General features: G+C 43.9%; 1 protein-coding gene across 1 annotated transcript in view; it reads left to right on the forward strand.

Annotated features, from left to right (window-relative positions):
* The window catches only part of LOC120060394 (syntaxin-binding protein 6-like), a 98,761-nt gene that overhangs the window by 71,530 nt on the left and 12,897 nt on the right, over window positions 1-14,334 (forward strand). The window contains exons 3-4 of the mRNA XM_039009683.1: window positions 13,679-13,809; window positions 13,969-14,134. Coding sequence (XP_038865611.1) covers window positions 13,679-13,809; window positions 13,969-14,134 — 297 coding nt within the window. The remainder of the gene's footprint in view (window positions 1-13,678; window positions 13,810-13,968; window positions 14,135-14,334) is intronic.

Genomic DNA, 14,334 nt, shown 5'->3' on the forward strand with positions numbered 1-14,334 from the left:
GCACATGGGGACAAAAATCATACTTTTTGGAGAAATGTCCTCCGGTCTGATGAAACAAAAATAGAACTGTTTGGCCATAATGACCATCGTTGTGTTTGGAGGAAAAAGGGGGATGCTTGCAAGCCGAAGAACACCATCCCAACCGTGAAGCACGGGGCTGGCAGCATCATGTTGTGGGGGTGCTTTGCTGCAGGAGGAACTGGTGCACTTTACAAAATAGATGGCATCATGAGGGAGGAAAATTATATGGATATATTGAAGCAACATCTCAAGACATCAGTCAGGAAGTTGAAGCTTGGTCGCGAATGGGTCTTCCAAATGGACATTGACCCCAAGCATACTTCCAAAGTTGTGGCAAAATGGCTTAAGGACAACAAAGTCAAGGTATTGGAGTGGCCATCACAAAGCCTTAACCTCAATCCTATAGAAAATTTGTGAGCAGAACTGAAAAAGCGTGTGAGCGAGGAGGCCTACAAACCTGACTCAGTTACACCAGCTCTGTCAGGGGGAATGGGCCAAAATTCACCCAACTTATTGTGGGAAGCTTGTGGAAGTCTATCTAAAACGTTTGACCCAAGTTAATCAATTTAAAGGCAATGCTACCAAATACTAATTGAGTGTATGTAAACTTCTGACCCACTGCGAATGTGATGAAAGAAATTAAAGCTGAAATAAATCAATCTCTCTCCTTTTTTTATGACATTTCACATTAAAATCAAGTGGTGATCCTAACTGACCTAAGACAGGGAGTTTTTACGAGGATTAAATGTCAGGAATTGTGAAACTGAGTTCAAATGTATTTGGCTAAGGTGTATGTAAACTTCCGACTTCAACTGTAGAAAACCCCATTGAGGACATCAGATAGCAGAGCAGGCCAGGCCCACTCCACCACAGAGTCAATAGGTGAGAAGCCCATTGGCAGGTACCAGCTCTCTGCCCCTGTGTAAGGGGTTCTTTTACTCCTCCAGCCCCGGCTCCTGAGGAATTCTTAGTATGTGCACAGCAGGGCCCAGGCTGAATGGTCTGGAGAATACCCTGTGTTATTAACAGAGCCCAGTGTGGTAAACGAGCGGAGGGGCTCAGTGTGTAGTCAGGGCCTCACAGCACACCCTCTCCATTTCCCCTTAACCGGTAGGAGAAATGAGAAGGGAAGGAATGAGCTGCCACTATATGGAGGTTGGAAGTGTTTTATTTCCCCTTAACCGGTAGGAGAAATGAGAAGGGAAGGAATGAGCTGCCACTATATGGAGGCTGGAAGTGTTTTATTTCCCCTTAACCGGTAGGAGAAATGAGAAGGGAAGGAATGAGCTGCCACTATATGGAGGCTGGAAGTGTTTTATTTCCCCTTAACCAGTAGGAGAAATGAGAAGGGAAGGAATGAGCTGCCACTATATGGAGGCTGGAAGTGTTTTATTTCCCCTTAACCGGTAGGAGAAATGAGAAGGGAAGGAATGAGCTGCCACTATATGGAGGCTGGAAGTGTTTTATTTCCCCTTAACCGGTAGGAGAAATGAGAAGGGAAGGAATGAGCTGCCACTATATGGAGGCTGGAAGTGTTTTATTTCCCCTTAACCGGTAGGAGAAATGAGAAGGGAAGGAATGAGCTGCCACTATATGGAGGCTGGAAGTGTTTTATTTCCCCTTAACCGGTAGGAGAAATGAGAAGGGAAGGAATGAGCTGCCACTATATGGAGGCTGGAAGTGTTTTATTTCCCCTGTGTTTGGTGATGAATGTGTTCCTGGTTTCCTTTTCCAAACATCTCCATTATTGCTGTATGTAATTCCTGTCTGACCTGTTGTCTGGCCACACGTCGGTCATAAATCCTGAGCTGTGTGTGTGTGTGTATTTGCATCTGAATCATTTTTATGGCGTGTCATTGTTTCGTCTTTATTTTCAGAAACATGACTCGCTCTCTACCAGAGAGATTGTGACTTTGTCCCACTTCTTCTGAATGTCCCTTTCCTCTCTAACCGGCTCCAACTCTGAAACCCTTCTTGTACTCTACGCAGGTATACCATTCAGAATAATGTTCGACATATCTTTGACCTGATATGTCGGTCATAAGAAAAGATCTCTCACTCACTCACTCACTCACTCACTCACTCACTCACTCACTCACTCACTCACTCACTCACTCACTCACTCACTCACTCACTCACTCACTCACTCACTCACACTCTCTCTCTCTCTCTCTCTCTCTCTCTCACTGTCTCTCACTCTCTCTCTCACAATAACTTTGATCTTCCAAACGACCCTCATTATAGCCGTTATGTCTGTTGTTAAATCTTCTCATCACTCAAGTGTCTGTGGGGAACAGCGTACTGACTCCCATCCTCTTCATCTCTCATTTAACCACTAATCAGCAACATCTCCCTGGCACTATTACAACCTGTCAGCAGAATCCAGACAAATTAACTTCCACATCTTTCAATAAATTGCTGTACTCCCAGTAATGCATGTAGGGACATTCCTGTTTTAATAAGGCATCCTACATTCTACCGCCCGATTTAGCGGCTCCCCCATTGGTTTTTCATGGTTGACACTCATGATTTTCCAAGCCCTCTAAATCGCTTTAATGTGCGGTCTATTGCGGAGTGTTTTAGATGGAATGTATTACAGAAGTGACTGAAGGCAAGAGGAGCTTTATTTTAAACAGCTCATTAGGGTGTAAAACATTCAGCATCACAAGGACAGAAGAAGAGAATAAATTACCTTCAGAACATGGAAGAGTAATGGGCTGGCTCCCGAGTGGCGCAGCGGTCTAAGGCACTGCATCTCAGCGCAAGAGGTGTCACTACAGTCTCTGGTTCGAATCCAGGCAGTATCACATCCGGCCGTGATTGGGAGTCCCATAGGGCGGCGCACAATTGCCCCAGCGTCGTCTGGGTTTGACCGGGGTAGGTCGTCATTGTTAGTAGAATTTGTTATTGACTGATTAGCCTAGTTACATAAAGGTTAAATAAAAAATATATAAACTAAAGGCTAGCTTGAAGTTTGGCAATAATTTGGCTAGGAGATAGTCCTCCCATTGATAAGGTAGAACTAGGGCTGAGCGATGAGTGCTTTTGAGGTCGCTTCGGTTTGATTATTTAAAAAAATAATCATGATTTTTTTTTTTTTGTGATTTCGGTTTCAATTATTATTTTTTAAATGAAATGCATTAGGAAATAACGACATGAAATTATTTTTTATGCAAATTCCAAAGCCAAAAATAGTGAACATTCAACTGCCAATATTCCGTTGTCTCTGTTAGGTCCACATTGGGTAGACATCAATAGGAAATTACTATGAAAGAATAAAATATTTCAGTTGTGTATTACTACTTTTTTATTTTATGACTTTAGTCATCCTATTTAGCTAGGCTAGTCTGCATAAGGATGTTGCAGAGCTAAAGAAACGCCTCATTGGGCTCACAAAAAAAAGGAACTAAAAATAATTGAAGTAATTGAACCAATGTTGGTCAATTAGCTGTTTAATAAACAACCCCCCCCCCCAGCACTAGGTAGAACATATCATGTTTTCATTATCCAAAAGCCTCTCTGACCATTTAATGCTCGTAAAAAAATGCAAGTCTCTTGTGTAGTAAGTAGTCTTTAAAATACGTTGAATTACTAACATCAGCCTATCTGTAACTTCTCACACAGTTCAAGTAAACATACCCTGACAATCCATCCTAATTTTGTGGTGTTGTCATAGTAATGATCATTAGGTTACCCCATGCATATGCTACACACTCAGAGCCATTTGCATCACAGTGGAATTGATGTTGTGCTTGAAGGTAATGAGACGTTAAATTCAAAATATATTCAAACATAGCTAAAAACACCTGGACAAACTGACTGGAAAGAAAATTGTATCCCTATTTCTCCATCCAACTGTCAAACTGACATGAATAACTTTTTCTCTCTCCAGTGTCCTGTTTCAAAGGGTTTTATTTCATCCTTGTCCACCCAGATAGTTGGAGCTGTTCAAATATTGAAACAGAGAATAATTGTATCTCTTTTCAGAATGCACAGATACCGTGTTCTGGGTAGTGATGTGCCCCTGATTTAAATTACAAAGGGAAGTGTTACTGTCGGCAGATGAGAAAATAATTTTGGTCGGCTTCTGTCAGTTAATCTCCATTTTTCATGGATCAGACTGTTCTTTTCCCCTCCACAGCAAAGACCCTTTCATATTATGAAAATACTCTCTGAATATGGGATTAAAGGGAGATTAAAAATGTCTAAAATCCATTTAAAATAACCCTGCCTGGGATTTGTCCCAATCATTGAGATATAAAAATGGAAGGGTGTAAACTCTCAAAGAACAGGAGTTTCATGTATTCAAACTCTGTCCATAAACTGTGTGACAGGACAACAACCTCTCCCTCAACGTCAGCAAGACAAAGAAGCTGATGGACTACAGGGAACTGAGGGGGCTGTAGTGGAGCGGGTCGTGAACAAGTTCCTCGGTGTCCACATCACTAAGGAATTATGGTCCCCACACACCACACAGTTGTGAGGAGGCACAACAATGCCTCTTCCCCCTCAGGAGGCTGAACAGATATGGCCCTTGGATCCTCAAACTTATACAGCTGGACCATTGACAACATCTTGACTGGCTGCATCACCGCGTACTATCCGACTGCAAGACGCTACAGAGGATAGTGAGTACGGCCCAGTTCATCACTGGGGCCGAGCTCCCTGCCATCCAGGACCTCTATACCAGGCGGTGTCAGAGGAAGGCCATAAACATTTTCAAAGACTCCCGCCACCCAAGTCATAGGCGGTTCTCTCTGCTACCACACGGCAAGCGGTACCGATGCACCAACTCTGGAACTAACAGGACTTTGAACAGCTTCTATCCCCAAACCATAAAAGTGCTAAATAGTTAGTCCAGGTAGCTATTTGATTTAAAGGTATAATCCACCCCCAGAAATAAAAAATCATGAAACTGTCAATTTGGTGAAAGCCAATGTTCTATCAGTGGGTAAAATAGGAAATTGTGTAGGAACGCGTCATTGGTATACAATTCCTGTTACTGGAGATTAGTGTAAGCCCCTATCACATTTCATAACGCTTTTAAAACAATGACATACACTAGATCACCAAAATCAGCCAATAGATGGTATGGCCATACTTGTCTATAACACATCCATCTGTTTATATCGTCATGACAAAGTACAGATTTCGCATAGATGTGCTCAGTCTAAACAGTCTACCAAATTATTAACGACCGTTTCTCCTTCAAGTACCATGTTGTAATGCACCGTGTCTGTAGGAAACAGATATATTACAGAAAGAAGGAGATGGGAATCCCATTGGGCAATTCATGGAAAAACGCCCCACCCAACTGACTGTCGACCAATCGCATTCACGTGTCATGCTGCGTCACGCGGTTGCTAAGCTAATCGTCACACAATCCGATTCTAATGACGTTTCCCATCTGAAAATGAGCTCTGTGGGAAAGCAACATAATGCTGCTCTCGCTCTGGGCAGGGATGCCATTCATAGCTCAGTGGCAGAGACAAGCTGCAAGTTGAACTCTGTGAGAGACTCCTAAATTGACAGCGCAGTATGTTTAGGCGATTTTACAGCTAGCTACTTCAAATGCTGATATCGTGTTTGGTATGATTGTGTGTAGCTATGTTTTGTAGCTAGCTACTTAGCTAACCAGCCCGCCCAGGGAGATGGAGAACATTGCATTGTGGGTTTTGTAGTAGACTTGAGATACAATGGATTTCCCGAAATGATTTTCCCATGTTTATACCAATCTTGTTATTACAACAAAATGTTTTCACTTTTAGTGTTACTTAACATTGTTAATAATAGGACTTAGTGGTTTGGGGTGGATTATCCCTTTAACTATCTGCATGGACCATTTTTGCACTAATTCTTTTGAGTCATCACATATGCTGCTGCTACTGTATATTATCTACCCTGTTACCTAGTTACCTACCTAGTTATCCCTACCTATATGTACATATCTACCCCAATTACCTCGTACCACTGCACATCGACTCGGTACTGGTACCCCGTGTATATACCCAAGTTATCGTTACTCAATGTGTGTTTGTTCCTTGTTATTATTTTTCTATTACTTCATTTTTTCTCTTCATTGTTGGGAAGGGCCTTTAAGTAAGCATTTCACTGTTAGTCTACACCTGTTTACAAAGCATGTGACACAACTTTATTTGATTTGAGCCGACAGAGCTTGCACAATAACCACTTCAACATTGTCTTTGGTATGATAAAGATTTCACTGTTTAAGAGAATGCACATGATTCCTCTCTAACACAGACAAACACTTCTCTACTGTTTCTCCCACGTGTGAATAAATGATGTCTTCTGCATCTGCTGGGTGATTGATTAACTGAGTCTCACATTGCATTGAACCAAGCAGCGCTCCATTGCTCAGTTGTTAGGTACCATGGTGTGTCCTCTCCACACTACCACGGTGTCTGGCCATGGCATGGCCTCCACCCTGCACTAACATGGGCCACACAGCAGGTCCTTGTCCCTGAGCCCATGAATTGACTGTGGACGGGATTGTTGTGGGCTGCTGTGGTCTGTCTAGCCAGTATTAGCCTAGCGCGTGTCACAGTGACATGCTCTGTTGGAGTGTAACAATGTGTTCCAGTTCAGCTTGAGTGGGGCAGGTTTAAATAGACCAGTAATGATGCAGTAGGCCCAGACAGAGAGCCGCGTTAGATGGGTCGTTCCAGCACTATAATAACAAGTTAGAGCATGGTGAAGGCATCTCCTCTTCACGGACTCAGAATCCAGTCAGCTCGCTTGTTTGTTTATCCGTCTGTATACATGGTTTCCAGGGAAGCAAGAGAGCTGTTTGAGTCTTGAAACATTAGCCTACTTTTTAAGCTGTGATTGGCCATAGAGCTTTTTGAAAATCATTTGACCACACTCACCACACTGTTTCTGAACTTTCACTTTTTCATTCTGTTTAAACATCACAGTGGACCATGTTAACTAGCCTACAAGAACATGGGTCCGTGCCAAGTGAATGAGTCCAAACTCTGCAGAATTTACCTTAACATGCAATCTCTACAGGGATGGCATTGATATCAGTGTCTATTGTCGGATGACCTTGGCTCACTCTGTACTGACACCTTTAGCACTGCGACGCAGTGCCTTAGACCGCTGCGCCACTCAGGAGGCAATATAACACATTTTAAGGGCGGCCCTCCGGACCCAATGCGGCCCCCAGGGCCTAATGAGTGACACCGCTGCCCTAAATTAACCAGCTAGAGATGGCACCCCTCCTGTGAAATCAGTTGTTGTTTTTGTACCATGCAGATTGCCATGGTAACCCTCCCTCTCTCCACGGTGCCACTCTGGCCGAACAGATCTGACTGAAGGATTTTAATTCTCAACAGGGTTTCACCCACCTGGTCTGGAGAAAGCTTTGAAATTGATCATATAGAGAGAGAGTCAAACGGTGCACGTCAAAAAGCTCTTAGGTCTTCCAAGCTTGATGAGTGCTTTATTTTCCCATCCACCTTAGTGCTTTATGGAAAGAGGGTGGACAAATGCGGAGCTACAGAAGTGTGTCCACACCTATAATGTGAAGTGCTATTAAGTTCTGAAGGTGTCTCTGGCCCAGGCATGAGGGGTAATCATGTTTCAGAACCTCCTGGCGTGGCTGTGTGTACGTGTGCGCATTCCTTCATGGTACAGACAGGTCTTTGAGAGTCTGCCATTAACTTCAAGTAATGATTTACACGAATGTCTGAGTTGCTTCTTCTTAATTCTACTCTGAAACGGGCATTTACTGCATATAATGTTATCCTGAATGGTTTTGTAAAAACCATTATCTCAAATGTTCATTATCTACTGGAACACCCTAGTCTCAAGTGAGTGAAAACAGAATCATGATTTACAGTGTGAACTTCCTTTGAGGGACACCTTTGTTTTCTCACAATCCTTTCTCTGACATTGGAGCCAAGGTCTCTGATGGGATGTAGTAATTGTCTGATAACATGGAGACAAACTCAGACAAGGTAGGAGTCAACAGCAGCATAAGAAACTGATTGGATCGGCTCAGAGGTGTCTGCTTGTTTAATTCAGAGTGTTGACAGTACAGCCTGTTTCTTGAGACAATGCCACTCATATCTCTCCAAAGAAGAGCAAAACAAACATGTCTTCCCCAAACAGTCTTTGTAAAAAATATATTTTTACTTCACTTCTGTAACGGATCATTTCAGATGCATTTCTCCCGTTGTTTCATGCTGTTGGTTTCCCAAGCGTTACATAACCGTTATTCACCATCCTGGCATCAAGCAGATTGTTTTGAAAGCGAGCTCGCCACGAAGCCTGTAATTTGCTGCCTTGCCATTGAGCAGAGGAATATGCTAATGATGGATCTGTTAGTCAAGGCTGTTCGGTCCCAAAGGGGAAGAATCATAACACTTCTTGTTGTCAATCTCCATGACTTTATTGATTTTCACGCACCGTTATTTTGAGCGATGACATAAGTCTGACTTTTCGTCTTACCGCAGCCTCTCTTCCTAAGTGATTCTTTAAAACCAGGCCTACAGTACTTCATTCTATAGAGCTCTTACTTTACTTTCAGGTCCATTTATTTCTGCCTCTTAATTTCTGTATACAGTTTGGTATTGTCTTCTGATCAGCAGGCAGCTCACACTTTTCATTTGGCATCGGTGTCAAAGGGATGGGGAGGATAGGGTTGGGATGATGGCAATTCAATATTATGGTCTCAGCAGAGTAGTCTGCTCTCTCGCTCTCGGATATTTTGTAGACGACACTCCCCCTCCACCGCCTCTCCCAACTTGCAGTAGAACCACTGTACAGTAGAACCATTTGGCTGTTTAATCCATTTTGGGAGAATTGCTTTGCGGTCGATACTGTATGTTAGACATATCTATTCTGCCCTGCCTTTCTAAAGTCTTCGAAAGCCAAGTTAACAAACAGATCACCTACCATTTTTAGAATCCCACTGTACCTTCTCCGCTATGCAATCTGGTTTCCGAGCTGGTCATCGGTGCACCTCAGCCACACTCAAGGTCCTAAACGATATCATAACCGCCATTGATAAAAGACAATACTGTGCAGCCGTATTCATCAACCTGGCCAAGGCTTTCGACTGTCAATCACTGCATTCTTATCAGCAGACTAAATGACTGCCCCGCCTGGTTCACCAACTACTTCTCAGACAGAGTTCAGCGTGTCAAATCGGAGGGCCTGTTGTGTGGATCTCTGGCAGTCTCTATGGGGGTGCCACAGGATTCAATTCTCGGACCAACTCTTTTCTCTGTATACATCAATGATGTCGCTCTTGCTGCTGGTTATTCTCTGATTCACCTCTACGCAGACGACACCATTCTGTATACTTCTGGTCCATCTTTGGACACTGTGTTAACAAACCTCCAGACGAGCTTCAATGCCATACAACACTCCTTCCGTGGCCTCCAACTGCTCTTAAATGCAAGCAAAGCTAAATGCATGCTCTTCAACTGATCGCTACCCGCCCTCCCGTCTAGCATCACTACTCTGGACGGTTATGACTTAGAATATGTGGACCACTACAAATACCTAAACTCAGGGGGAAAAAAGAAACGGCCCTTTTTCAGGACCCTGTCTTTCAAAGATAATTTGTAAAAATCCAAATAACTTCACAGATCTTCATTGCAAAGGGTTTTAACACTGTTTCCCATGCTTGTTCAATGAACCATAAACAATTAATGAACATGCACCTGTGGAACGGTCGTAAAGACACTAACACCTTACAGACTGTAGGCAATTAAGGTCACAGTTATGAAAACTTAGGACACTAATGAGGCCTTTCTACTGACTCTGAAAAACTCAAAAATAAAGATGCCCAAGGTCCCTGCTCATCTGCGTGAACGTGCCTTAGGGATGCTGCAAGGAGGTATGAGGACTGCAGATGTGTCCAGGGCAATAAATTGCAATCTCCGTACTTTGAGACGCCTAAGACAGCGCTATGGGGAGACAGGACGGACAGCTGATCGTCCTCGCAGTTGCAGACCACGTGTAACAACACCTGCACAGGATCGGTACATCCGAACATCACACCTGCGGGACAGGTACAGGATGGCAACAACTGCCCGAGTTACACCAGGAATGCACAATCCCTCCATCAGTGCTCAGACTGTCCGCAATAGGCTGAGAGAGGCTGGACTGAGGTCTTGTAGGCCTGTCATAAGGCAGGTCCTCACCAGACATCACCGGCAACAACGTCGCCTATGGGCACAAACCCACTGTCACTGGACCAGACAAGACTGGCAAAAAGTGCTCTTCACTGAGTCGCGGTTTTGTCTCACTGGGGGTGATGGCCTGTACACCGAGGCCTGTACTCTGGAGCGGGATCGATTTGGAGGTGGAGGGTCCATGACGGTCTGGGGCGGTGTGTCACAGCATCATCGGAGTGAGCTTGTTGTCATTGCAGGCAATCTGAACGCTGTGCGTTACAGGGAAGACATCCTCCTCCCTCATGTGGTACCCTTCACGCAGGCTCAGCATGACAATACCACCAGCCATACTGCTCGTTCTGTGCGTGATTTCCTGCAAGCCAGAAATGTCAGTGTTCTGCCATGGCCAGCAAAGAGCACGGATCTCAATCCCATTGAGCACGTCTGGGACCTGTTGGATCGGCGGGTGAGGGCTAGGGCCATTCCCCTCAGAAATGTCCGGGAACTTGCAGGTGCCTTGGTGGAAGAGTGAGGTAACATCTCACAGCAATAACTGGCAAATCTGGTGCAGTCCATGAGGAGGAGATGCACTGCAGTACTTAATGCAGCTGGTGGCCACACACCAGATACTGACTGTTACTTTAGATTTTGACCCCCCATTTGTTCACGGACACATTATTCCATTTCTGTTAGTCACATGTCTGTGGAACTTGTTCAGTTTGTCTCAGGTGTTGAATCATGTTATGTTCATACAAATAATTACACATGTTTAGTTTGCTCAAAATAAATGCAGTTGACAGTGAGAGGACGTTTCTGTTTTTGTGAAAGGGTGTCTGCTTACACTGTAAACTCTCCTTCCAGACTCACATTAAGCATCTCCAATCCAAAATTAAATCTAGAATCGGCTTCCTATTTCGCAAATCAGCATCCTTCACTTATGCTGCCAAACATACCCTCATAAAACTGACTGTCCTACAGATCCTTGACTTAGGCAATGTCATTTACAAAATAGCCTCTAACACTCTACTCAACAAATTGGATGCAGTCTATCACAGTGCCATCCGTTTTGTCACCAAAGCCCCATATACTACCCACCACTGCGACCTGTATGCTCTTGTTGGCTGGCCCTCGCTTCATATTCGTCGCCAAACCCACTGGCTCCAGGTCATTTATAAGTCTTTGCTAGGTAAAGCCCCGCCTTATCTCAGTTCACTGGTCACCATAGCAGCACCCACCCGCAGCACGCGCTCCAGCAGGTATATTTCACTAGTCATCCCCAAAGCCAACTCCTCCTTTGGCCGCATTTCCTTCCAGTTCTCTGCTGCCAATGACTGGAACGAATTGCAAAAATCACTGAAGCTGGAGACTCATATCTCCCTTATTAACTTTAAGTATCAGCTGTCATAGCAGCTTACCGATCATTGCACCTGTACATAACCCATCTGTAAATAGCCCATCCAACTACCCCTATTTTTTATTTTTTGCTTCTTTGCACTCCAGTATCTCTACTTGCACATTCATCTTCTGCACATCTATCACTCCAGTGTTTAATTGCTAAATTGTAATTATTTCGCCACTATGGCCTATGTATTGCCTTACCTCCCTAATCCTACCACATTTGCACACACTGTATATATACTTATCTATTGTGTTATTGACTGTACATTTGTTTATCCCATGTGTAACTGTTGTTTGTGTCGCACTGCTTTGCTTTATCTTGGTCAGGTCGCAGTTGTAAATGAGAACTTGTTCTCAACTGACCTACCTGGTTAAATAAAGGTGAAATAAAATAAAAAATTGTTTGAGCTCAATAAAAATATAAGATCCTTGCTGGTATATGATAACCTCTCCTTGTACCCTCTGACCTTTCTGACTTGATTCATTGCTTCCCTTTTCGGAATTGACCAGTGTAATATAGGATCGGATCCCTTCATGCCTCTCCTGTCATGGCTGACTGACTAGTTCTCGCTGTGCTCTGTAGGCGTGCTAGTCGAGAAGAACCATTTAAAGAAACCAGTTCCACTTTGTAGAAGCATACTTTTACTGGTTAAACAGAAGGTGCTTCCAGTGCTCACTGGAAGCCTGTAATATCAAAATGAACAGAGTAGATCTTACCAGAAGCACCACGCAGCTCAGGTAGAAAACGGGACTCTTCACACCAAGCCCCTGACTGTCACACCCTGAGATCAAAGTCCACAACTTCCGCTGTTAGATGCAGCTGTATAAATGGACATGTACAATATATCCAAACATCTCACCAAGGAGATACTATCACAACAAACAGGATGATGCAAAAAAACAGACAGGGATCTAGCCCTACCTATGTTATTAAAAAGACAACGTGAAAAACAGGAGAAGGGCTTGGTCTGACACTAGGCCTCAAAAACATGTCGGTAACTGATAACAATCTGCCCAGATGGGACTGTGTTTTGGAAACCAAACTCGGAACAGAAGAGGAGTGACCTACACAAGGCCTATCTGTCTATCCAGAAAGACACAATGGCAGATGGGGAAAGCGGAAACAGTGGCCTGGTATTTGGGCCAGCAAAAACAACACAGGAGCACGTTGGCCCTTCCAAACAGATATTGGCGTGCCTGGGTCCATCTGTGCACGCATGCAGTGGTTCTGACACATGACGGAACATTGAACAGGATGATCTGTAAACACAGAGCTTTGATTCATGGAAAGAGTCTGGGCTGCAGGGAGGTGTGGTGATATTCTGGTGATGTCACAGGGCAGGATGTGGATACTAGATACTACAGTAGGCCTCAGGCCATACTCACTAATATGAGTGCTCCTCTTTGGCTCAACCACACGTGTTGATTTATACTTTCCCTCTTTCTCCAGATACTGAGAGTAGATTATCTACCACAAGGCTTTAGCCGTTCTTGATATCCACTTAGATTTAGTCGACAGAGGACTAGAAGCAATACATCATTTTTATCAATACAAACGGTGTTTTTCTTTTGTGCGAGTTGCATCTGGTGAAGTGTAAAAGGTGCTATAACTGCAGACTCTGAAAAGACCAACAAAGTCAACTTTTTATTTTCTTTGTCACACTGCGCCTTATCATACTGTCAGACACTATGTGGTTGGGTTAAAGACGATAGCTCCCATTGGAAGTAAATGAAAGATTAGTAGGAATATTTTGACTGGATAACTATAATGTCCAAGGCCCGGCCACGGGGAGGTCCGGTCAACATTAGGCCAGGCTGTCTCTCAGGAAAAAATAGCTTTTTATTTTCTGTTGCTTTTGCTGATACGCTTATGTTGTTTTTGGCACCAATGACCCCTGTATTCCTGAACACAGTTGCTATGGAGGAAGCTTGTCACTCTCATTGCTTGTGGTGACCGTAGTGTGTTCTCACATTCACTCTGTTCAAAACAGCACCTTCGTTATATGAACATTTGGCATCTAACTTTGTTCAATTTAAGTTGAATCCCTTACTATTGTTAACAGATACTTTGTTTAGTTTGAACTAATTGTTACTTAATTTCTTCTCCCCAGTGACGAATAAGAAGCCTTCCCATGTGTCCATCACCAAGGTGAAGCAGTTCCCAGGCTCATCGTCCTTCGCCAAGAGGTCAATGTGGACCATCGACCAGCTGAGACAGGTCAACGGCTGTGACCCCAACAAAGTGAGTTTACAGTTCACTGAACCTCCCTGCCGAGGGCTGAGTTTTTCCTGACTACATGACCTGACCCATTTCATTAGGGCAAATCTCATATCAACACCTACTGCCTGGGTCATGCTTGTTCTCTATCTCTCTTGCTCTGTTTCTGTATCTCTTTATAAGGACTGTCCAGAGTTTGACTTGGCATTTGACAATGCCTTTGACCAGTGGGTGGCTGGCTCGGCCGGCGAAAAGTGCACCTTTATCCAGATCCTCCACCACACCTGCCAGCGCTACAGCTCTCAGAGCAAGCCAGAATTTGTCAACTGTCAGTCCAAACTGCTGGGAGGTAAGAGACACAGTGACAAGACACACCATCTCTCTCTCTCTCGCTCTCACTAACTGTATGAAAGTCAGTGTTTTTTCTGCCTTTTCAGTTTTTTCAGGCCGCCTATGTCCAAACAATAACTTAAACGACTAAAACCAGATATTAAGTATGTAGAAAAGATAATGTGGGGGCCTCCCGAGTGGTGCAGTGGTCTAAGACTC

Source organism: Salvelinus namaycush, chromosome 15 (genome assembly GCF_016432855.1).
Source record: "Salvelinus namaycush isolate Seneca chromosome 15, SaNama_1.0, whole genome shotgun sequence".
Taxonomy (NCBI): Eukaryota; Metazoa; Chordata; class Actinopteri; order Salmoniformes; family Salmonidae; genus Salvelinus; species Salvelinus namaycush.